General features: G+C 37.7%; 1 protein-coding gene across 1 annotated transcript; it reads left to right on the top strand.

Moving 5' to 3' along the window:
- Nucleotides 1-355: 355 nt before the first annotated feature.
- LOC113038338 (neuronal vesicle trafficking-associated protein 2-like) lies at nt 356-26,255 on the top strand. The gene is made up of 5 exons (XM_026195660.1): nt 356-606; nt 1,080-1,238; nt 4,131-4,250; nt 24,202-24,312; nt 25,110-26,255. Exons 2-5 carry the CDS (start codon nt 1,110-1,112, stop codon nt 25,299-25,301), a joined length of 552 nt encoding a protein of 183 aa, XP_026051445.1. The 5' UTR covers nt 356-606; nt 1,080-1,109; the 3' UTR covers nt 25,302-26,255.
- The last annotated feature ends 879 nt before the right edge of the window (nt 26,256-27,134 follow it).

The following is a 27,134-nucleotide window of genomic DNA, read 5'->3' as shown; positions in this document are numbered from 1 at the left end:
TACCATTAGTTATTTTTAAGTATCGCAATATACAATTCCGGTACATCATGTATTATCCCACAAGCTGTTTGTGGCTGCCAAGCAAGAAGCAACTTGACGGATTAGGCTAATATAAAATAGACGTTCTTAGGTGTTTACAGTCATTTTTACTTGTCCGATCAACATTCAGAATCGGAACTACAGGCTATAATCAGAACTATGGCCTTTTTTTTTTAATGCTGCGTTATTTGACTTAAAATGTTGATCTGTAGGCTGCCCTACATTAAAATGCTACTGCACTTCTCTCAGTTTTTCACTAGATGGCAAACAAGTCAGCTGGTGTGGGTAGGCATAGCTTCAGGCTTTGTAAGGGTCGGGCAAAACAAATGTAGGGTTTCTTTTAGATCCCCCCTAGTGGCTTGAGTGTAAGTGAGGGTCTGGATGCTGCGTGAGGCCGTCAGTATCTGCATCTCTCGCATCAGCGCCACGCACACACACTCAGACACACACACACGCACGCACACACACATACAGCATCTCCATCTCGACGCTCCACCTGCCTTCATCAACAAGCCGAATTTAAACTGTCTTTGAGCCCGTTTAAAGCGTGAGAGTTGACCTCGTTTGGTGAGTACGTGTTTAAAAACATCTTTTCATCTTTGGCGTGTTGTGTTTGGGTGGGAGATAAATTGTTGTGTCTGGTAAACCAGCCATAAAAGGGGCGCGGATGCTTTATTTGCTCTGTGGCTGATGTTTCGGCAACTGGATTTTACACAATATAGTTCAGCTGTGCTGTGCTTTTTTCTCTTTCATCTTCAAGATCAATGCACAATCCTTTACTTTCATTTACAAGCGCAACGTTTGTGTGTTTTAAAGCATTCGGGTTGACATCAGACAGACACACGTGAGGTGTTTACCTAATGCTTTGATTTAAAAGGTGTGATGTGACTCTGCATGGTTTATTGATGTGCCAGAGGTGTATAGATTTTGTTTGTTTTATTATTAAAGGTGGTCGATATTTGACTTGGAGCCAGGCTGGAATATTTTAAAATGCTATTTTAAACGTTTTTATTTTTTATTTTTATTCTCTACATTTATAGGCTGGTGAAAAGTGAAATAATCTTTTAAAGATGGTTAAACTGGGGAGTAATCTACAAGAGAAAGGAGCAAAAGCTGTTAGTGTTGAGGACGGCTTTCAGAACGTCCCCCTCATCACGCCCTTGGATGTTACTAATCTTCAGTACCAAGCCCCAGACAAGGTAAGGAACATTGTTCTTCAGGTCTTATATAATAGAACATTACCATCCCTGTTGTCAGGTCAGAAAAATATAACCTTCACCTATTGTCACAGCAAAATGTCAAATGGAATTGATTCCTAGAAAGCATAATGTTGTATTGACCCTACTGTATGTGTTAACTTAAATGGTCAGGCTATTTTTTTTTTATTACAGTATCCTTTCATTTTATCTTTGGATTTTGTTTTTGTTTTTTATTTCATATGAAAAGCTTTCACTGTTTTCCGCAAACATGTCGGTACAATCTTCTGCTTTTAAGGTTGAGTAGCCAACCAGTGTGCCTTAGGGTGCGAGCTGTGACACTTTCTGTGAGTGGTGCTTCAGCCCTCATTTGGGATCTTGCTGAGGAAGGCGCAATCATTCTTTGCACCTGCTAACTGAAGTGGCCTGTCACGCTGCCAAAACCTGTGCACAAGCCAGTCACAAAAGGGAACGCTATCATATTTTAAGGAGAGCGCAGCCCTCCATGCAAGCCTAAACACCCCACCCCCACCCCTCCCCAATCCTTTATTGGCCTGCATGACAAAGAGAAAAAGCATCTTTTATCTGAGATGTCATATGGCTGCATCCTCTGTTTAATGCCAGCTCAGAGGTGAAGAGGATGTATTTGGATTATTATTAAAATATCTATGTCACCCGGTGAGCCCTTTTCTTTTCTTGTGAAAACAAGTGGCACTCATAGGCTATGCAATTTAGGGTTTTATGTATACTTGATCATTATTGTGGACTAAAATGTTGTGCAATGAAAACTGGTTGTAAATATAATATTTATATTATTTTACAGCTTCACTTTTTTAGCTCCAGTTGTTAGTGGTAGGCAAGAATTACTAGGCTATATGAAGATAAAAGCACAGGGAAAAAAATACTGGTTTTAATAATTTTTTCTAGACTACCATATTTCTAAAGGTCCCTGAAGAGATCTTGGATAAGGTCAGTTAATGTTGAGATGTGTGCCTTGCCGGACAATGATCCTGCCCTACTCACATTACATAATACTTCAATATATTTATTATTTAATAATAAAAAAATAGATTGTAATTATGACATTTTTTTTGTAAGATGAAAGAGTATAGTAACTTAACAGAATGGCCTTGATCCTCAGTCTGAAAGATGACTGAATTTGTCTAGTACAAATTTTTTGAAAAGCATTTTGTTCAAATATGCCCAATTCTTTTTTGTAAAGAAGATCACTAATTATAGCTTCGTGTATAAAGTCAGTCAGTTCAAGGGTATATTCAAAGACTGCTGCTAAGTCTAATGATGAGCACAATTAAAAATTTTATATATAACTAATCAATAATGCTGAATCCAGTGCGGCACTTAAATGACCAACTTCATTCTTCTGTGACTGTAAGAATCAAAATAAATGAATAATTTGTTTGCATGGTCCAAAGCAAAGCAGAGAATCATAGAATCTGAAGTTGCTGTAATATATGCACTTAATACAATTCTGTCACCTAAACTTGGACAGTGTAATAATCATTAATTGTTCATGCTGACATTAAAGTGTTTAAGCAGGACAAGGATCAGCCCTGCGGGAAATCATTGTCTTTCTCTAGAGGTCTGCAGATAGCAATCAGCCAGTAATGACTGCAAATTATTTGAAAGCTGTCTTAACATTATTCATTTTACATGAGCCTAGTTAAGAACACAATCTTTGAAGAATTAGGTTTATTTGCTGTAATGAGGTGTGCAGATTCATTGAATTAAAACAGTAATGAGTTTTTGTCAGTTATTTGACACCATAACTGAAGAACAACATTTTTCAATAAAATATGTCTTCTATCAGTACAACACATACTGGAGAGGATAAATCTAGTCCGATCCAGAGTAGTCCCTGGTGTTGACACTATCGATGGCTTGAATCAGCAGCAAAAAAAGTCAATGCGCAACCTTGCCTGGAGGCAGAGGTTGCATTCTAGGGGAGTGGAAACACAGAATAACAATCCCAGCGATAACACAGTGCCTCATATACAGTAGCTCAGGAGAAGGAGAGAGAAATGGAAGCAGACAAGATGGTTATTCATGGGGAAAATGAAATGTCAGAGGGTTTGGGAAGGAGACAGATAAGCAGTAACTGCAGAGTTCATGACAAGTGGTTGAGCTTCATCCAGTGGTCTACAGGGCATTAGACTTGATCAACCTCAGGGTTTCTAGAAAGCAAGGTGGCAGGAACCGAGGTCAATACTGAGACATAATCATCTAGAGGTGTCATTCCTCCATCTGTTACCACACATCTCATCTTCAGCGAGGGTTGGGAAAAATTGAAATTGGGCAAAGTTCAAATCTGCACCCTCTGAGTTCATTAGTTGGAGTTTATACTGAATGACAGGATAAGGAATTCACTAAATTGCAATTCAAGAAATATGTTTTTTTTTGCATATCCAACTCAAATCCGCTTGAAATTTTGAACACTTGAAATCTAATTTTTATAAACACTACCTAAAGCACATACACATCCTGTGGTTTGAAAACAAGATTAAAATTAGATTTTTGATAATCAGTTTGTATTTCAAGTAGGTTTTTTCATAATCTGGGATGCAATGTGATATTCCCTGTCTGATTTGCCATGACTGAGTGCTGTTGTGGGAATAGGCTTTGATTTTGGTAAGGCCAATTATGATAACGTTACTGGAAGTCCTGCTTACCTCAGCATGTGTGTGGGATCAGTGATTCTGAGCAATTAAAAAATCAGCATGACATTTTATCATGAGGAAGGCCTAACATGATTATGGTTATTACGGTATTGATCAGAAAGTTACTTCCTTTATGATATACAGATATCAAACGCTCAGGGAATTTACTGTTTACATTAAGTCAAACTGACGTTTTGATGGATAAACACTCTCTTCGCAGGTGGTGGTGAAGACACGAACCGAGTATCAGACGGAACAGAAGAATAAGGCCAAGCTGAAGGTTCCCAAGGTGGAGGAGTTCACCATCAGTGTGTCTGATGGAGTTTCTGAAAGACTGAAGGTATGGCTGGACTTCCTTTGGCTGGAATTCATAGAAAGAAAATGAACATTGAACAATTAGTTTACAATGCAATCAGTTCTGTCAGTTCTTATAAATTGGCTTTGGTGGCATTGCTTTACACTCACTTGCTAAAAGAACATCATGGCTGGTCAACAGATATTATGGGAAAAAACAGATTCACCAGCAAGACCACACTGGTGAACCTGTGAAACCAGTTCAAAGACCAGCCTGTAACAGCATGGATATTTTTTTCTTGGTGATTTAGAAAGATGTTCTAAAGATCGCTTCTTTTTTAAGTGTCATTAATGCTGTCACAAAAAAAGTAGACACTCAGACTTTGTTTCAATACTGTTTTCTTCAACTGTTTGGATTGAATCCTGGAAGCATTTCTAGAGGCAGTTGAGTGATAGAGAGTTGTTGGCGGGCGGAACTGTTTTCATTAATGCAGAGTTGGAGAGTCTGGAGGGATGGTTTACCAGTGAACAGTAGCAGTGAATATCATTGGAGAGACAGGTGAAGAAGACAGCAAACATTGGTAAAAGATTGACTTCCTTCTTAAATGACACTGAATGAAACTGTCAGCTGTCTTGAAACCACAGTGCACTACGAAAAATCTAGATGATCTAGTCTGAAATCATCTTTCAACTTTCTGCTTGTTATTTTTTGAAGCACTGAAACATACCGGAGCAATCTTGTATGAGCTTGACGTAGCAAACTCTTCTCGAGGTTGTTGTCTAGAATGAGTCATTCAGAGTACAGAAAGATAACTGCAGGGTTATATCTGATGTGTGAAGCCTCCCAGTTGGATTTTTATCCTATTCCCTGCTGTACTCCCCCAGCAAGTAAAGAAGGAATGTTCCCCCTCATTAAATGTTCAAAACAAAAGAGAGTTGGGGTCTCTTGGTGTCTTATGCAGCCAAGTGGAACATATTAACATATCATGTAAAAATAAATGTATTAAGACAACTTAATTAAGCAGGAAGGTTATATGATTTCTGTATGATATTAGTACAGTTGGCTGGAAGGAGAAAATATGGGGAATGATTTGAAAACTATACTAACTATTCTAAGTGCCACAAATATTTACTAAACACAAAACTATTATTGTTGTTCAAAAATAATTACATTAATACTAATATTAGATTTGCCACACGGTTTATTTTTACTCTCCTAATAAAACTCACCTAATAAAAAAACATAGGTTTTCTGGGGCTAATCAACATAAATAATGATTGAATAATTTTTAAATAATTATTTCTGTCATATATATTCATAACTGTTATTTTACAAAATATTGTTAATAATGTTAATAATGTTAAAGTGAAAAAAAAAAGTATTTCTAATTTCTTACTCATTGTTATGATCAGAATGCATAACATCCGGTTGGGCGGTCAGATACGGTCTAGCCACAGAAGTTGAATTAATTATTTTAACATGCCCGATGCTGGAATCGGATCAAAAATGTCCACATAAGCATATGATCGGAACACTACATAGCTCCTGAACTACTTCCCATTGGAAATTGGTAACTTCTGGTCAGTTGCTTGCCGTTTGCCAGGCAATTTAATTCTAGGTATTTCATTTCAATCAGAAAACTGCCAAAAATATCATAGATCCATTACATTCAAAGAGAGAACCAAGCATTTTTTATTGACTTTGCTGGGTGCTTTTGGCTTGGAGCAATAGGCAAACACCTCCTAACAACTGAATTGCAACAACAAAACTCTTGCTAGTTAATATTCTTTGTTCCGCACATGTGTAGCATTGGTGGGAAATTTAGAAACATTGTTTCAGAAATGTATTTAGATCAGGTTCAAAATAGTGGTTTTCTTTCTGTAGAATGTTTGCTGATGAATTGTGCTCAATAAGGTTTTAAAATAATTTTTGCGGCTCAGTGGTAGATCATTGCGTTAGCAGCGCAAAATGTTGTGGGTTCAATTCCCAGGGAACACACACAGTAGTAAAAAAAAAAATGTTTAGCCTGAATGCACTGTAAGTCATTTTGGATAAAAGTGTCTGCTAAATGCATAAATGTAAATGTAAAATACTGAATTAACAGGCAAGCCCACAAACACATTCTTAGAAGAAATTACTTGTCAAACTCCAGGAATACACCTCTGCAGAACCTTCAGGCAGTGCTGCAAACCAATTAATAATCTATCTAAAAATAATAAAGCTTCTTAATGGAGATTGTTTGCACACACAAAGTCACACAAATTCTCATTAGCAGTGCAAAACCGATACCCAGCTAATCCTCAGTCGTAGCTGCACAATTCTCAGTTCAGACACACATCCCATAGCTGAATGGATGTCAAGCCGACAGCAGACATGAGGAATGGGAAGAGAGAGGTAGAAAAATAGAGGACGTTGAGCTGAAATGCTGCCCCGTCGGTCTTGGCATCTCTGGGAGCGCAGCAGAATAAGAATGAAGGAGAGGGGTTGGGTGAGCAGCAGACGTGCTCGCTTGAAGGACCACTCGCATCCTGGCACACCCACGCTGCACTGCCTAGACCCTTCGGCTCCTGTTAAGCCTACCATTTCAACATCACCAGAGAGAAAATGGGGGGAAATAAGAAATAAAAAGGAGGGAGAAAAATACTGCTTCACCGGAGGCAGCTAGTCAGAGAGACAGACAGAGAGAAAAAGCACTTAATACACAGTTAAGCTTTTACAAGACCACAAATAGATTGGGCATATTTTAAATTTCAAATAAAGCTGTACACCTTGCATCTTTTTACAATTTTAAAAACAGTTCTTGAAAGAAAAAAATGCATTTAAAGGTGCATCTCGATAAAGTAGAATGTCATAGAAAAGTGCATTTTTTTTCAGTAATTCAATTCAAATTGTGAAACTTGTGAATTAAATAAATCCAATGCACACAGACTGAAGTAGTTTAAGTCTTTGGTTCTTTTAATTGTGATGATTTTGGCTCACATTTAACAAAAACCCACCGATTCACTATCTCAACAAATTAGAATATTTCATAGGACCAATAATACAAAACATTTTTAGGGAATTGTTGGCCTTCTGGAAAGTAAGTTCATTTAGTGTACATGTATTCAATTCTTGGTAGGGGCTGCTTATGATTTAATTACTGCCTCGATTTGGCGTGTTCTTCTTCTCCTTAGCCCAGGTAAGATGCCACAAGATGACATTGTCTGTAGTTCAGGAGTGGCAATACACAAGCCACGGACAGTTAAGTCCACTGTGTGACCCTCTCTCTCTCTCTCTCTCTCTCTCTCGCACATGCGACAAAAATCCGCATTTGACCATTCAATAGCAAGTGCTTAAACTAATAACAAACATACTTACAGCAGCTGATTCAGAAACACCAGATTGTCGTAGCGAAGTCAGAATGACCTCCTCTCCTAGGTTCACAAAACGGTTGTCCATAAAATGTGTTGCTCTTCTGTTGTAAGTAATCTTAAAGATTCCTAAATGCATCTACTGCATTCTCCTAGATACACACAGCATCTCCCTGACATGGCTGCTTTAACACTAACAGCGGTTACTGAAACCATGCCTTCTTTCTTTGGGTGGACATTTGGGTGCCACTACGCAAATTTTCCACATAGTGACGTAGACATGTGGGGGTGTGTTTGAATGAGCCATTTTAGGGGTGCGTGGCAGAGTCTTAACTTTGATTTAGAATATCTCTTTGGATTTGAGACTTTATTCTTTGCAACTTTACTGATCTTCTTTATGCACCAAGAGTTTGTAACACTCCAAAGAGAAAGAAAAATTTTTAATCACATCTTATGACCTTTTTAAAACTTTATTGTATTATATTTTCATTATTTTGTTTTATTTGTATTTTATTTATTTATTTATTTTATCTTATGGACTTATATTCTTCATTTGCTTTGATATTTACCATGGTAATTAAGTTTGTACCATATCCATACCCTGGCTTCAGTGATCAGATTCATGTTCCAGTGAATTTACATGGTAATGTCATGATGCAATGTTCAAAAAACATGGTAATATCATGCCAATTTTTTTTGCCTTGTGTAAAGATAATTGCTTGCTATTTTCATATCCATGATTTCTGCATAGTACTTAAAATAATTAAAATAATACTGCTGTTACCATATTACAAGTCAATGGTAATACAATGGTACTTTTTGTTAATTTTTGGTTGGTGTAAAGTAATGTAAAGTATAAGTAAATGTACTAAAACATTAACATTTATTTCAATGTTTTCAAGTCAGTGCTTTCTAAAAAAAAAATACATAAAAAAAAAATAAACAAAAATAGCAAATGTCTTCTGTCCCTTTAAAATACTTTTTATGTGAAAGCCTGCAAGCATTGAAGCTGAAATGCCTTTGTTGGTGCAACGTAACTCATCCAGTCATTGACAGAAAAGAGAGCGTCATGCAGAGAGATGCATTTTAGGGGACACAATCCACTTTTGTTTAACGCTGCCAATCCATTCTCTCTAGTCACACAGTAAATTGTCACTGGCTGTTCGCTCGATGACAAAATAAAGTACCCAATCATGTGGGAGTGCCAGGAAACAGAGCCGATTGTCACCCACCCTGAAGTCAGGAGACCATGCTATGCTGCAGTTAAGCTGAATTGCTCATAGCATCCCCCTACAGATGATGGCCATTCATTGAATTTGACAAATCGTTTGCTTGGGCAAAACCATATGTTGTCAAGCAGTGACCCCGGGTAATGCAGGGGCCAGTCACTGTCAGAGTGATTGATCGTGGTGAGTGATGGTGTTTATAGTCTTCAAAGACAAGTTGGAAACACTCAACCCCCAGTTTTTAAATGTTCTCCACTACAGTGCCAACCAAAAATATGTAGAATGTTACCAAAAATGTAATTACAAAAATTAAAATCCTGTCATAATTTACTCACCATATTGTTTTTCATTGTATTTCTTCTGCAAAACACAAAAGAAAGCTGTTTTTCTATTTCATGCAATAATAGTTAATTGAGTCCATAAGTCTTAAGCTCCAAAAAGGTGAGACATGAGATGGTGAGACTAGTGTAAAAGTACTCCTAACAACTGTAAGGTTCTTCATTTTTTTATTTTATTTTATTTTCTGACATGAGGGTGAGTAATGGTAACAGAATTTTCATTTTTGGGTGAACTATCCATTTAAGATTCTATCCTTGAAATAAAAACATAGAATTATGGGCACTTGTCTAGAATTCTCTGTATCAACCAGTGTGTCATAAAATAGTCAATATTACATCACACTTATATCTTGTATCTGCAGTTGACATATTCTATGGAGTTAGAGACACCATTAGAATTGAATGAAAAGCTTGGGCAATTTACTGGAGTCATTTGTCACGTTAAAATGCGACAGTGTATTTGAACTCCTGTGGGACACGCTGTTCTCTGTTCACAACGACAGAGATGATTTATGACACCAGATGGCTTTTCTTCAGTTTGAACCCTGATTAATCTCACCTTCCACCACTGCTGGAGAATCACATTCATATCTTTTGTCTGCATCTTTGCAGATAGAAATATCACCCACTTATTGACATAGACTTGTTATATGTTTACATACTCGACTTAATTACTCAGCATTGTGTAAGTTCATTTATGCCTTAAACAGTTTTCTTGTAATATACTATGAAGTTTTAAATAGCTACAACAAAAACTAGGCACACCTAGATTTTTTGTCCTCTTTTACATGGTGTTTGGACATAAATGTGTGTTGGCAGTGTGTAAACACAACCACCCTACAATGATAAAAATCCACCCACTCTGCTTTTTTTAATCCCCTTTAAACTAAGGGGTCGTTTACACAACAATTTTTTCAGCCAAAAACTGTAAATTTGTATGTGTTATGACTGTTTGTTTACACCACAGCAGCGTTTTGGGGACTGAAAACCCATATTCTTGAAAAATAGGTTTTAAAGTGCATGTTTCATGGGTTTCAATTATTGTTTCCATGTAAACACCCAAAATGGGAATCTTTGAAAACGGTGATGTCATGCATATGTGTAGTATGTGTTAGTTTTATCAATATTACAACCAACAACAGAGATGCATCATATATAACACATAATCATCATTATTTCTCTACTGGTACTGTTTACTAACAAGGTGACAAGGTGACAACTACTGGCCTGGCATAATACAATGTTTTCATTGTCGTGTAAATGTAGACTAAGTCAGTCTCACTAGGCCTGCCATTTTGATTCTCATGCAGTGTGATGTCACATTGTATAGGGCAGGGTCACTTGCACCACCTGGCCAGGGGGCTTACATCGCTCCTGTAGTTGGTCTCATCTCTGTTGCTAATGAGACCCACCTCAGTCATGTCATCCGCAAACTTAAAGAGGTTGAAGTTATGTGACGTGTGCAGTTGTGGGTTAGCAGAGTAAAGAGGAGGGTGCTCAGCACACATCCATGGGGGGCCCCAGTGTTCAGTGTGATGGTGCTTGTGAGTTTTTAATTGATCAGCATCGTGCTTGTGCACTCTTTTACGCTCTCGTTCACAGTTATGTTGCTTCTACTGGCTGTTTATTGCCGTAGACATGCAATGCAGAGAGACGTACTGTATACGTGACTCCCTCTTCTGGAGATGGGGCGGGAATATGCAGCTCATTTCCATTAAAAGCCATACACTCCAAAACACTTTTTTTTTATAAACACATCTCAAAAATGACAAACATTTTCCAGCTGTTATAATAAATTATTTATCTGTTTGGAATTTTGGGCTGAAACTTCACAGACACATTCTGGGGACACCCAAGACCAATATTACATCTTGTAAAAAGGGGCACAATAGGTGCCTTTTAAATTAAAGCATTCACTTTCTTTTTTTTTATTAAATATAAGCTGCTTCAGTGTCTACATTCCTACCAACATAATACATGAAATAGATATATATATTTTTGAATTACTTATTAATTCAAGTGACAACTGCTTTGTTTTAATATTTAACTTATTTTTCTAGACATGGAGATAATTAAATACACAACTTTTTGCAATGGATGATTTTGTTTTCACAATTTTATGAAAGTCCTTCAAAACAAGACAACAGGTATATATTTAATATATCTCCAAGGATTAATTGTTTAGTACAATTTAAAGAGTGATGATATCTCTCTTATCTGTAATCCACTCTTTTGTCAAGAGATATCAATAAAATGTGTTCAAATCCAGCCTGCTTTTCATTTTTTATTTTATTTAAAAACAAACAAACAAAAAACTTCCACTTCAGCAACAGAGTTTTACTCACCAGATCAGCAAGTTCAGCATAATGTTAACACATAGTGAGCTCGCATAGAGCTATGACTAATGAATCTGGATTGTTTCCATATTATAGTGTGATCAAATACAAAATGCAAATTACTTTCTTGAGTCACACTTCCTGTATGTGCTATCCTAATGGAATTCAGGCCATACCCAGATAAATTATGTATATAAATACCAGACATTATTACCTGCACTGGTAATAGATGAGAGAATGAATCACAACGAAACCTATTTCACTCTAAAATCAAAAGAAAGTTTTGATTAAAAATAGATTATATTGTATGATATCATACATCATACATTTTGACGGCCTTCATTTATTTTCGTTATGCTACAGTTTTACAGGACATGCTCAAAAAAATGTGCCAATGCTGGTCATTTTTGTATGTGCCAAAAACACACATTTCACTGTATCTGACTACACAGCAAAATGAGTTCACATTATTCTATGACACTGTTGCCTCTCTTGAGCAAAAAGCCTTTTTACCTATGCACCTATAGGTTGCTTGGGGAGCAATTAGTATCGTGGAGCAGCTCTCCCTGCTGCACAATTCCTTTCTGTCTTTCTCTGTCTTTCAGCTCACACTGTTAGCAGGGCTAATGGCCAAAATGCCCACAGGCTCACTGGTGTGAGAGACACGGCCCTGGAGAGGCAGTCTTGTTATTCTGCCAGATTGTTGATTACCCCTTACAGAAGCCTTCTAGCTCTACATTAGATCAGAGAAGTAGTTAGCACATCGCAATAAGACTACACTTCAGAGGAAGTTAAATTAGCACTGCAGTATGAATGACAGATACAACTTCCCTGTTAAAAAAAAAAAACAAAGAAAAAAAAAAACACCAAGGATTTCCAGAGATTTTCAGTCAGGACTCAGTCAGGACCAGGACTCTGGGCTGGCCATTTCATTATTTCAGTGTTCTTAGCTTCAAGGAACTACTTTAGTTGAAGAGAAATCACAGATTTGGAATGAACAACTTCTGTTGCAATGGCTGAAAAAGTCATCCCTTTGGCCTTCATCTGGACAACCTCCTGTCACAGGGTTTCAGTTACCTTAGAAGGGTTTATTATATAATTAAGTAAATTTGCACCAGGTGCCAGATTAACACCAGAAACTTGGAGGTATCTGTAAGTGTTCTCTAAATTTGATCAGAGTTCATTTTCAAATACCTAATTACATATTTTTTTTTCATACTGTGCTTCACATTAAAATTATTTCATGAAATATGCTTAAAAAAATTCCCTTCTACTCCTGTTAGGAGTATCAAGTGTTCAAACACTGGCACAACCAAAATGAAAATCAATGCTAAGCTTATACTCTGAAAGAACAAATACTGTGAGATTCTCAGGTTTTAATATTTCTTAGAGCTGTTTCCTCTGTTGCAGAAAAAAAAACCTGTCTTTAGAATTGCAAGATAAAAGGGATTTTTTTCTTTCTCAGAAGCTCTCTTTTCATTTGCCTTAAGCATTCTGAAGGATTCTCCGATAAATAGGGGTTGTCTTTTAAATTGTTCTTTTGTCCCCTTCAATTTGAGTATCTTCACATAGTCCCAGCCTAATTGGCTCATATTAAGATACAGTAATTGGAGTTGAACATGACATTTCTGTCCTACCCCTGAGGAGAATTCTTTCATTTGTGTCACTTCTCATTTTATGAAATTGAAAGGGATGTCTAGCTGTGTAGAGAACCACACTACAAAACAGTGTTTCTGTGTTAATAGTTGTCAAGATTGTTATGGCTTATTCACAAACAGTTATGAATATATAATACTCATGGTAATTAGGCCATAATTATATTAAAGGGGTCATATGATGTTGCTAAAAAGAACATTATTTGATGTAATGCAATGTGTTTATTTGCGGTTTAAGGTAAAAGAAAAAACACATTATTTTCCACATAATGTACATTATTGTTGCTCCTCTACACCCCACCTTTCTGAAATGAATAGATTTTTACAAAGTTCATCGTTCTGAAAAGCGAGGTGTACACTGATTGGTCGAAAATGTTACACCCCTTGCCATACTGTGTACCTGCGCGATGAGACAGAAACAATAAAACCCATTACAAACGAGGCATTTGTTGCATCCAGTGGGGACATGAATAACTGATTATAATCGAAAATTGAAATCGTACTTACAGACTAAGAGAAAGGAAAAGTTTTAATTGCATCATATGACCCCTTTAACAAATACTGAATAAACTCCCTAGTCTTTTTTGTTCCCTTGATGCCTAATGCATCACTGGGATTTTCCCAAGCCTCTCCTCACCCTGTTTCACCGCTGTGTGTCTAAAGCAAATGCTTAGAAACAGATTAAGCTTAAGTTACAAGTCCCACAACTGTTTTTTTTATATATTTTTTTTCTTAATATATCTTTAACTCTGTTAATCTTAGATGCTCAAAAATACAAGGTGGGAGGAGTGGGTAATTTGGAAAGCAGATGTCTAAGGTATTGTTCATCTAATAAATATAAAAGCTGCATATCTTCTTTAATGCTCTGTGGTTAGCCTTGGCACACATCTCATAACAGAGTTACCCTGGGAAAATGAGTCTTCCGTCATCTGAAGCTCAGGGATGCATTGATTTACTTATTGACTGGTATCACACTGCTTTGAGGACACCGTTGTTATGCGGCAAGAGTAGATGAAACTGAGAATCTTAGAACCCCTGAGGAAATTATGACGGATGAGCTGCTCACACATATGGAGTGGAAAGCGGTCTGGCTGTGTTTGTAGGCGATTGTTGCAGTTGCGGAGAAAGCAGGACAATGCCAGAAACAAGGGAGACTCATTGAATTACAGTACTCCAGAATTAAACCACAGGGATTCTAAGACAGATTCCTTTTATATTAATTGCAAAAAAAAAAGAGAAGACATTTGAGATTTGAGAATTCTATTTTTACTAAACTGCACTGACAGTGGGGGAATTTGACATCTTCTTGCTTAAGTCTTCTTTATGTGCTGAGAAAAAGTTCAGATGTTGTACCCATGCAGAAAAAAATACAAGAAAAAAAAAATACAGAAGGCAGTTGCAAGAAAGCCATTTGATTGTATTCTATTAAAAGGGAAATAAATGCATTGTTCGGATCATCCACCAAAGAGACTCATAATTGGAAGCATGTACCTCTACCCACATTTCTGCTTAACTCAAAAAACTTACCTATAAGTATGAAGTTTCCAGTTTCCAGTTATAATGAACAGTAGAGTTAGTAAAACTCTGACAATTTTTATTCACTTTCACACGAAGTATGATTTACAGAGCCAAAGTTTTGTTTAAGAAAGTCCAATGATGCACACTATTATGTTATGGTTTAAAAACTATTTTTACATGCTGTGAGATTGGAAAACTGATACTTTTAAATGTTTGTTTCACATATACAGCTTTATGTGTATGTTATTTTTTTAATGCAGTAGGTTTGCTCGGTAGCTAACAAAGTATGGCACGGCACTTGTGAAACTGCCACAAAACTGCAGGTATGTAATGTTAGAGCTGTAGAAACATTGCCACAGGCACATATTTCCGAAGAGCCTGGTTTAAGTGTTAGGGTCCCTATAAGGTCAGAGCCGGTGAATGCATTTTACAGGATTCATAGGTTAAATCACCTTGTGAAAAAGAAGTGTGCTTAAAGAAATATTCACCCAAAAATTAAAATAATGTCATTAATTACTCACCCTCATGTCATTCCAAACCCATAAGACCTTAGTTTATCTTTGAAACACAAATTGAGATATTTTTGATTAAGTCTGGGAGCTTTCTGACCCTGCATAGACAGCACTGCAACTACAAAGTTCAAGGCCATGAAAAGTAGTAAGGACATCATTAAAGTAGTCCATGTGACGGTTGAACCGTAATTTTATGAAGCTTAACACTTCAACCGTAATTTAATTTAATTTATTTCTTTTTTTGAATAGAACAGTAAAGAAAATCTTTAGCTGAAACTGTGTTCCTTGGTGATTCATAAAATGCAAGTCAGCAGCTGCCTATTTTTGAGAATAAAAAAACATATCAAAGAACACAAACTAAATACCCCTGAAAATATATTGAGGTCTTATAAAGTGAAACAGTCGGTCTATGCAAGAAACTGAACATTATTTGCAACATTATTACCTGTAATCCAGAGCCTCAGGCAAATGTTCTAGAGTGATGTTTTGTTTGCAAATGAAAAATTCTTTTGAATCTGTTCTTTTTTTAACTATTTCACCAAATTGAACTTAACCATCTGAAACAGTCAACAGCTCGACTAGCAAAAATCTACAAGTTACTCAGTCACAATTCACTTTTGTATGTCTCTGGTAGTCACTATGACTTGAAATGAGGGGGTTCAGTGCCTTGCTCAAGGGCACCCAAGTCATGGTATTGTCAGCCCGAGACTCAAAACCACAACCCTAGGGTTAGGAGTCAAACTCTCTCAGTTCCAACTCAGACTGAACAACAAGGAGTCGCTGATATGTACATGCGTGAACCAAACACTTGAATGAAGAGGCAACATTTTTATACTGTGGCGAGTGGGGCGGGGCCGAGAGGCGTGGGACTCGATACTAGCGGTGGGGCTCAGGTGTAGCTCATCTCCAATCACTACACCTGGCCTCACTCCTCGTTCCCACGCCTCTCGGCCCCGCCCCACTCGCCACATACCCCCATCGCCCCTCGCAGGCCGGGGGGTACCCTCGAGACTGCGCTCTACTCCCCCCCCCCCTTCCCTCCGGGGGGGACCGCTCACGGGGACCTGCAGGAACCTGGGGGTAGGACAGACGAGGCGAGAGAAAAGGAGATGGAAGGAGGAGCGACAAGGACGAGAGAGGGGAGAGAGGAAAAAAAAAAAAAAAAAATCCGGTTCCCAGACGCACTGCTGCTCGGCCCTCCACCAGCTGGGTGATCTCCTCCGCGGTGCCTGGCGGTGGCACTGGACGGCCCTCGGCGGACGGCGCGACACTCCTCCGCCGCCCGATGGACGGCGACGGCTCCTCCGATTTTGGGCAGCGGCAGGAGTCCCCCGTTCCCTGCCCCTCCGGATTCCGTCACGGAGGCGGCAGGCTCCGGCCCCCTGGCGAACGGCGCCGACTCCTCCGCTCCCTCCCGGACGGCAGCCGCCCCTCCTTGTCGTGGGCGGTCGGCAGCGAGCTCGCCCGTCCCCGGCAACTCGCTCCAGCCCACCGCCTCGAGCGTCCCTGGCGGCACATACCTCGCCTGCTCGAGGGCACCGCGGATTCACCACAGCGGTGAGGGATCTTCAGCAGCGCGTCCCTCCTTCTCCCGGGTTTCGGCACCACTGTAACGATAAAATCTCCATATACATCGGGAAGAAGGAGGCGGGAACCGGCGCACAATCAAAATACATTTTAATAATTCATAAATAAATACAAAACGGCGCACCAGCCCCTCGCGGACGACTGGTGCGCGCAAATAAAAGCCAAACACATAAAATAATATCCCAGGCCTGGTCCTCTCTCGTCCTTCACGGTCGTCACTCCAGTTTTATATCCTTCCATCTCCTACGTGGGACTCGATACTAGCGGTGGGGCTCAGGTGTAGCTCATCTCCAATCACTACACCTGGCCTCACTCCTCGTTCCCACGCCTCTCGGCCCCGCCCCACTCGCCACATATACCCTTTCATTGTTTCTGTAAAAAGGGGAGGGTGAGGTATAATTTTCTCTTTACAGGATCTTAAAGTCACATTTTTTTTTTATAATTTTCTTTTCTTTTATATAAATAACAGTGGCAATAACACTATAAAACTATTATTCATCACCATGAGAGGAGTTGTCAGTGGTTAGTCAGCCATTCTGCAAATAATTTGGTTCCATTGTTTAGCATAAGCTATACTGTATGTGGACCTGGACAAAAAAGCATCCATTGTGTAGTGAAATGGTGGACCCTAATGACCAGAACTACCTGGTAGCAAGTGAGACTTGAAAATGTGTCCAAAAGTAGACAGATTTGTTCATTCAGCATGTAAATATGCTTCTGACAAATTAAGATTGTTTTCTCAAATTAATATAGTAGTATTCCCAAGGAGACAATATGACATGTCTACAGCATAAAATTATGTGGCTTTGAAAAACATGTTCACAATCTGTCTCTTCCATAAAAAAATATGTTTTTTTAACTGGTAAATATAGATTAATATAAATAAAAATAGCAGTGTATAGACCTCAGTATACTTCTTTTTGTAAAAAGTATAACTTAGAAGTTCATTTGAACTCATTTTCAGCAAGAACATGTTATTTAGACTGTCCTTGAAACACTCCAGTTAAGCTCTTTATATATAGCCATGGCTTATTCAGTTAGCAAAGCTAGTAAACAAGTGCCAGACATATAATAAGCAGCAAAAAATCAGTCCTGGCCTTGTGTATCAGAATACAGTGCCTAATAGACAAGAAGTAAATTAAATTGTGCCATAATTATGGTAATTATAAATGTATCTTGGGGGAACAATGAAAACCATTAGCAAGGTTCTAACAAGGAAAAACTCTTTCAAACATGGAGTAACAGAGGCTGGCAAATTATGACCTGAACTGCAGAACATTCAAGTGGCAGATGTAAGGATACACTGAGCTTTTAGATATATTTAAAAGCTCAGTGTATCCTTACATCTGTAATTTCTGTACATCTTTGCATGTTATCATTTTATTTATAATAAAAAGTCTGTAGCTTCTATAGTACATGCAGAATCAGCATTAAGCATTAATACCCCCAGCACTCCAGAGAAGAGCTATTGAATAAATCCACCCTGGGGATTATGGTTTTCTGGACATAGAATAATCTGACCCCAAAAAACAACACTGGGGACCAAGAAAAACAACATCAAAACACCCTACAACCTTGAGGCTCATCAGTAGGGCACAATAATGATGAATAAACTGTGTGGGGGTGACAAACATGAAAGCAGATGGTGGTACGCTTGTGTGCCACAAACACATTGACATTTAAGTCAGAATGACCTAATTTTATGCCAATTCTGTTCCCTGTCCCCCTGGATTTGATTTGCCAGAATGCTTTTTTGTGGCTCCCTATCTTTCTTTTGTTGTGGATGGGGAAGGAAAAAAAAATATCTGTGAAGACAGCATTAATAATATGCAAAAATAATGAATAATTAATAATAATCCTGCAAACAACAGCAGGTGCTCAGACTGAAAAAAAAATACAATTAAAGACTTTCCCCATCAAACCATAGCCAAATTTCAAGCAAAAAGTAATAATAATAAAATAAATAAATCACTTTTTTGAAAATGTCCCATCAGGGGCTGGCTTACAACACTGAAGTGGTTCAAATCTAGATGCCACTCAGAGTGTGAAAGGCACACAGCCATTTTTACACTAGTCCCACCACTTATGGCACTTTTCCACTGCATTGTACGTCTCAGCTCGGCACGGCTCTGTATGGCACTGCATAGCTTGGCTTGGTTTCCACTGCAGTTTAGTATCGCTTTAGACTGAGTGAAGTGACAAGAATACATTTTGTACGCAAAGAAAACAAAAAGAACAACTTTTTTCAACAATTCGTCTCGGCCATTCTGGAGAATATCCCCTGAACGCAAACAGCATATGCAGTTCTGTGTCAGCCGCTCCACACGGATGCGTTGTTTTCATTCAAATCAGTGTCAATGAATGTAGAAATGTATCTGTCACTTCATAAAATTCAAATTGAACCACTGATGGCAGATGGACTATTTCATGACAGGAACCCATGCACGACTCAGACAGGCACAGTAAACGTGTCGCTTGCCTGGGCAGTGCTCACACTGAAGCTGCGCTCACCGGGACAGACTGTTCTCACTTTCGAGAGCATGAGTCTCACACCACTTCGATTCCTGAACACCTTCTTTAATGAAAACGGTCCTCCCCTGTCCACTTTTCTGTTTCTTCCCTCCCAGTAGATTTGTAGGAATAAACAGCCATGGCAATGCCACTGATTTATTGGGCATGAGTGATCTCACACCAGCATAAATTCTGTGTGCTTCACTTTCCCAACAATGCCTTGACTTGCCAGTGTATTTTGTTCATGAGGATCAGCACCCCTCATCTGCTGTGAACTGCTTGATTTCCTTCGGCATATCAGAGGAAGAAGCTGTCGCTGGTGACTCCATGTCGCTGACAGCTTCAGATTCACAGGAGTGGGCATTTACTGGTGAGGACCCCGGCAACCTTCCTTCTCCGGATTTCAGCACAGGCCAGCATGGACAGCGAGATGATTTGCATCATCATGAAAGCCATGGAGAAATCAACTTTGACTGGTCGGCTCGTGAAGAGCTCTGCCCCCTGCCACTTAAACAAGGTGTACCTGCAGATAGGAGGGTGTCAACGATCCTCCCCGTCAAAGGCCAGCCCTGGAGGTTCTTTCTGGACATGGTCTCATCTGGATGTGGCGCACCCCTGCTCGGCATGTGTTCATTCCTTCACACTGAAGAAAAGGGTTATGGATGGCAAGGTCCTCCCTCTAAAATAGGCAGATACTGTGAATCTCTGCCTCCATTTACCCTGGGATAGAAGTCCCATGCAGTGCATCCATCCAAGCCCTGCAGTACTACCTACATTCTAGTGGGCTGGGATCTATACGATGGTGGTTTAAATTTTTCCAGGCCTAACTTCTCTGCACGAAAGACAAGTCTGGCCTAAGTTTTGATGCCTTTAAAGGGAGAGAAAATTCTATCATTAAATTATGTTTTAGTAACACGATTTGGGAGGAGCGCATCAGATACTGGGCCGCACCCCAGTTCTCACAATAGCAAGCCTCTCTCACTTCCTGCTGCGGCACAGGCATTTCACCATGGCTTTTCCAGCCGCAGCGCTGTTTGAGGCTGCCTCCACTAGCGGCGCAGTGTTGTAAATCAATACATTTTCAGGTGAAGACGCTAAATGCAAGTTTTGCGGCTAAATTTTGTTAAACAACGTTATGGCGTAATTCTGTCGAATTGACCACAAAGCCAAGGTATATATATATTTTTTTGTTTCCAGAGTCTTCATCCACACTGAAATGTCTGAAGACATTACATTTGCCTTACTGTGCATGTTTAAACCTCACTTAGATGATACAGACATAAGTTGCATGCAATTATTCTGGCAGGACCAATTTATTTAGGAACATATTTCACCATTTACTTGTGTGGTCACTCAGAATTTATCTAAAACACAACTACCCTCGTGTCACAGCAAGTGTGAATAAAATTTCTGTTGTCTTCTCAGGACTGTAATACGGAAAGCATGCAAAGTAAATATCTTTAGAAACCGCTTGAAAGTGAATAGCACATAACTGTTATTAACGTTACTGTTATAATCATGTCTATTGGTACAATGTTTTACAAGGCTAAACATGCTTTATCGTTTTCAAAAGCCTCTGTTTCCACAGTCCACTCTACAACATGAAAACAGTACAGTCCCCGGAACTGTTTTTTATTGGTGGATCTAAAAGAGGCTTAATTTCGCATACAGATAGCCCCTCATCACAGACCTTTCCATAGAAAACATTCAAGGGGATGCCTTATCAATATACAGTCCTGTCCTTTGCGTTGTCTCTGTCCTTGCACACTTTTACGAAATGCGTGGACGTGGCTCTTTCCCCTCTGAGGCAGATGGTAATCCGCATAATAATTTACCATGATGATGGTCTTGTGTTAGCCAGATCAGCCAAAGCAGGAACTTCTTGCTCACAGGTCGCTGCTGCTTAGCCAAATGGAGCATCTAAACGTAGTCATAAAATTCTTGAGGAGATGACAGTTTTTTTTATTAATTTAGAGAAAGTGTTGCAACACTTTTCTGACAGGCATTTTTCAGTATCTTGGAGAGATCAGAAATATTTAAATGTCAGCTGGTTTTCTCTCGTTTATCTTTCATTCCCATTAACTTAATTATAATTAGTCAGTCCTCAAAAACATCCATTTGCTGTTTCTTGGACTAAAAAGCTAAAAGTGGCCTGAATTTTTACAGAGCTAATCGCCCCTGACAAATTAGTCTGGTCTGGTTGATAAATGGCTTCTTTAAGCCTGGGATTTCTAGATTGGACCACATAGATATATTGTATAAGCTGCTTTATCGAGATAAATGTAGTGTGACGGATTGAACTGCATCCTGTGAGGTGAATGTACTTGAAGATGACAGTGATTTGAAAAAATGTGTGATCACACTATTGTCACCATCTGACCGTTTGGCCCCAGTTATGTCTTTACCTTTGCAGAGGTTTAAAGAACCATCAGAGAGTTTGAAATTGGAAGTTGTTTTGCCTCTGTTTCATAATTGACACCCATTAGTGTTGATGTATTGCACAATTTTGAATTAATTTGTAATATGTGAGAACAACATAAATGTGTACTGTATCCTTCAATGAGAGTATCATTCTTCGAACTTAAAAACAGAAATATAAAATATGAACAGAAATATTTCTTTTGACTTTTAAATATTGGAGATCGAACAGTTGCGGTTACTAAATTCTAATTTCTGATTCTGATCCTTATGTTTTTTTTTATTTTTATAATAATTAAAAAAATAAGAATGATCTTTGTTTGGCTGTGTTACAGTTTTTCAATTTCAAATTAAACACCTATTTTTCACACACTAAACCTAGTCATTAAGTTCTTGAGTCGAGCTTGGAGATCGAATCCACCTCGTCCTCATACTGTGCAGACATGGGACTCAGCCACAGTCCTTAGGGCCTTCGGGGCCCTCCCTTCAAGTTGCTCCGGTTGGTCTACTTACGCCTCCTGTCACTTTCTAGCTCTTGCGTCAGTCAGTTGAGTGATTGACAGGCACTGTCAGACAGTGCTTCTTGAGTTTGATTAGCTCATATAAAACCAAACAATGCAAATTATTATTATTGTTATACTTTATTCTCTAATTATTAATGTTAACGACATCAGCATTGCCTATAGTGTGCATTAGCATGTAGATTTCAATTTTTGTGCAGTTTAATGTCTTATTGTCATACCATTCAAATTTCATATTAAGAAATTCTTTTAACTCAAAAAGCATATTATGCTCCCTTTTGAACTGGTTGTCTTTAATATACAAATCTTGTGTTATCCCAAGCTATCTGTAATAGAATCACATTTAAAACTGGAATATAATTAAATTTTATTCACGTGTTTCATAAATACATAGTCCATTCTCGAATACAATCTGCCATCAAAATGATACATTTAATTATTCTAGAAAACCTACCTGTCCGTACCACTCAAATTATAAAACATTATTATAAGCTAACCATTTTGAAATGGGCTATATTAAGGAAATAGTTTTGGACACTGACTGGTTATGTACTTCCTCAAATATTGATGTTGGATAATTAAAAAATTTAAAAAAAAAAAAAAGTTACGGACTGCAGCTTTTATGAAATATTTCTCTCAACACTTATTTCAGATGGATTCTGCAACTTCTTTCAACGTCATCTTTCTAAACACTATCATATTATTTTATTGCCTTGGATCCTAGTTCCCAATTTCTAAATTATGTAATTTGTCTTACGGCTTCTTAAAAATAGTGAAAAACAAATCTGCCAGTGATAGAACACAAATAGTTTTGCTGTTGAGTTGAATTTATGATTTATATATGTGTGTGTATGCCTTAGATTTTGTCAAAAATTACGTACTGTATTTTAGAAAAACCTTTGTATCTGGTGCCATCCAGTTCAGAACCACAATATCTGTAGAAACATTTCCATTAATCTGATATTCACTCTCAAACATCCAGTTCAGTGATAACCACCTCTGTTTTTTTAGCTGTTAATTGTAATTTTGATACAAGATGGCAGTTTTTTTATTATTAATTTAGCGGAAGTGTTGCAGCCCATTTTTGACAGCACAGGCATTTTTCAGTATCTTGGAGATATCTGAAATATTTAGATGTAAGCTGGTTTTCTCTCATTTATCTTTCATTTCCATTCACATAATTCTAATTAGTCAGTCCTCAAAAACATTAATTTGCTGTTTCTTGGACTTAAAAGCTAAAAGTGGCCTGAATTTTTATAGAACTAATTGCCCCTGACAAATTAGTCTGGTCTGGTTGAGAAATGGCTTCTTTAAGCCTGGGATTTCTAGATTGGACCACATAGATTTAATGTTTAAGCTGCTTTATCGAGACAAATGTAGTGTGACAGATTGAACTGCATCCTGTGAGGTGAATGTACTTGAAGATGACAGTGATTGGAATAAATGTGTGATCACACTATTGTCACCATCTGACCGTTTAGCAATTTGAAGTTATTTTGCCTCTGTTTCATAATTGACACCTATGCAATGTTGATGTATGGCACACTTTTGAATTCATTTATAATAAGTGAGAACAACATAAATGTGCACTGTATCTTTCATGAGGGTATCATGCATTCCAACTTTGCAAAATATAAACAGAAATATTTCTTATGACTTTTAAACATTGGACATCGAACAGTTGCGGTTACTAAATTTTAATTTCTAAATTTATTTTCACTAAATTTAAACAAAGATAAATTCACTTGAGAAGTTAGACTCACTTGATATTTAAAACTTATTTTCAGGTGCATTTTGAACAACTATCTTTGCAATGTGCAAGGTTATGACCATTTGATCTAGATTTATGCATTTGGCAAATGCTTTATTACAAAGTGACTTGCATTGCATTTCTTGTTTTTTTCCTCATGACCTTGGCATGGTCTACAGTTTGAGCTACAAGTAAAGTGCCAAGCTTAAAGACTCCTAGAATAGTTAAAAGGGCACAGTAATGAACTTTGTGTCTTTTTTTTCTCCACACACAGGTGACCATCCTCATCATACTTGCCTTGGCCTTTCTGGCCTGCATAGTGTTTCTGGTGGTGTACAAAGCGTTTACCTATGACCACACCTGCCCTGATGGCTTTGTGTATAAGGTAAATAGATGAACACAAAATGTCTCAATTTCTTCATGTTCTTCATTTAATAAACCATTTAAACAGTGTATAAAATTAAAATTAAATTCTCTCTGTAATGGTTGTTTAATTTGACTAAAAATAAGAATAATCCTACTGTCAGATGTTATGTATAAATGCAGTTACGTAGAGAAATACTGTAAATATATACTGCTGTAAAATTCATAGTTATTCAAAATCATATTTATGCTCACTTTGTTTTTAGACAAAATTTAATAATATTAAAGGCCAAAAAAAAGCAGAATTAAAAGACCACTTTGTACACTTTTGTAACTATAAGTGCACTTTGTGATAGCCAAATTAAAATTTTTAATTTAAAGTTCATTTTAAATCATATTTCAGTGTCATTCTTGATTATGATTTAACTAAAGTGTTACTGAATGTTACACTTAAAGTTATATATATTTTTTAGTTAATTGCATCTTTGTCATTACAGATGTGTAATTATAAATGTACATAAAATCATGACATACAATTTTAAATGGAAATAAGTATATTTTAGTTTAATGTAATTGAAACACATATTAACACTATTTCAAACACACATGAAGTTATTATGAAAACACATATAAAGACACTTGATATACTTTCTTAAATGATTAGTACATTAATCTATGATGACAGAATAATAGCAATATGCTTGATGCACATTTGTTCCATTGAAGCATTTAAATGATAATCTTGTTCTTATGCTGATGATAAATTTGGAGTCACAATTCATAGCTCTAATGTTGCATATTTCTATTTTTTTCCAACAGCACAAGCGCTGCATCCCTGCCTCACTGGAGGCCTACTACACCGCCCAGGATGCCAACAGCCGCGGCCGCTTTTACACCGTCATCAGCCACTACAGCATGGCCAAGCAGACCACCTCCCGCTCCGTTTCTCCATGGCTTCCCGCTGGAGGTGCCCAACATGATGTCAAGCCTCCCAACACAGATAGCCAATGAGATTTTCCACGCTGCTTTTTAAAGATTTGTCATCATCCTTCATCATGCAATTCCCTAATCCCCCAATATTTCCAACGGCTCATTTGTTTCGTTCATGTCCAGTGTTTAATTTTTTAGCTGCGTAGTTTTAATCTTTATTTAATTTTTTTATTATTATTTATTATTAATTATTTTTGTTGTACCTTTTTTTTTGTATTTAATACTCAACAATTGTTTGTACAAAGGCATGACTCTGCTATCTTGTCAAGAGGTTTCCCCACAATGTCTGTGAGTGTCAATGACCCATTATGGAAACAGAATATCCATACGCCCCTTATTGTAGTTAGGTAACAACAATCTTGAAAGGCATGATAAAACAGAGAGTTTTGTGCTTTTACTTCTGAAACAGCAGAAAATATACATACATGCTCTCACATTAGAATATGAAAACAGACAACCTACTTGTTAGACTAATTTTTATGTACCACCTGTTACAACATATTATTGAAATATTGATATAGGCCAAAAATAAAATGGCAAAAGAACATATTGTAAATGTACAGAATGTTATGGTTCCTACTTTGAACCTCGATGTAAATAACTCATGAGAGCAATTACCCATGGTGTGTATGTTCGTCAGACACATTGTAATATTCTCACGGTTTCTCAATGGATGGAGGTGTTTAGAGCTTTGCGACTTGCTTTAGCTGGCGTCTATGCTTGCATTAAACCAGAGGCGAAACCTTGGACTCTTGAGATGATTTGGTGAAATGTCTCATCTGAATTCCTGCCAAAGCTTGATTTTCTGCTATGTTTGGTCACTAGTCTGCTCTTTTTCCATTTTTATATTCGTTGTCAGAAAAAAAAATGGATTTTTGAAATCTTGTGCTGTTGTTAGTTAGATGTAGCAAAGCCTTGAGTATTTTTGATTGTGTATCCTTTAGGTTCAAAATAATAAAGATATACAACGTGTTCAATTGTTGTCTTTTGGCTCCTGCCATCCTATACACCCAAACTAATTCTATAACACAGATATGACCATCACATGAAAAATCCTTAGGCTGTTGACATGCAGAATAATGAAAAGATCTCTCCTGAATTGCATCTTCACTCCTATTTACATTTTCAGTGTCTTTGCCCTGATATCTCTTTGTCTCTCACCAGGGCCGTCCTTAGGGGGTTGCAACAGGTGTGGTCACACCGGGCCCCGTACTTGAGGGGGTCCCTTGGCGAATGGACCGTTTTATTTAATTGCATTAAATGAACATGAAGTATCATGAAACTCAGTAAGACCAGATCATTAAAAAAACACCATATTAACTGATAAAGTTAACAAATTATACAGATGAAAGAAAAAGAAAGAAAGAAAAAAAAAAGATATTTGTTGTCATAATGACTTTTTTGTCATAATGAATTATGTGAATTAATGAACTGATACCTGAATAATGTATTAACCATAATAGCAACACAGCAATAATGAAAAAATACAACATTTGGCTAAATTAAACAATGTCCGATGACTTGGTGAATCTGTCAGTTGACTCAAAATGATAACAGTTCTCTCTCCTGGGTGGATTAGAGTCTCATATGAGTGAAGCACAGCAGTCGCACATTAGACTGACAGCTGGTTTATTTCTGCTTGGCTAATTAGCAACCCTGTTCATCTCGTCTGTTCACAGCTCTCCTTCACCTCACATTCTCTCGTGCTGAGAAGACTGAGCCGCATCCTGAAAGTCAAGATACAGATCGAAAAACAACTGCCATGGGTGCACTGATTCTGTAATCAACTAAATAATGAGCATTTGGATAACAAATATAGTGAATATAATTTTTAAGAAACGGAAGATGTTTATT

Source organism: Carassius auratus, chromosome 21 (genome assembly GCF_003368295.1).
Source record: "Carassius auratus strain Wakin chromosome 21, ASM336829v1, whole genome shotgun sequence".
Taxonomy (NCBI): Eukaryota; Metazoa; Chordata; class Actinopteri; order Cypriniformes; family Cyprinidae; genus Carassius; species Carassius auratus.
The sequence above is the reverse complement of the archived record's forward strand: the minus strand, read 5'-3'. Positions and strand labels throughout refer to the sequence as shown.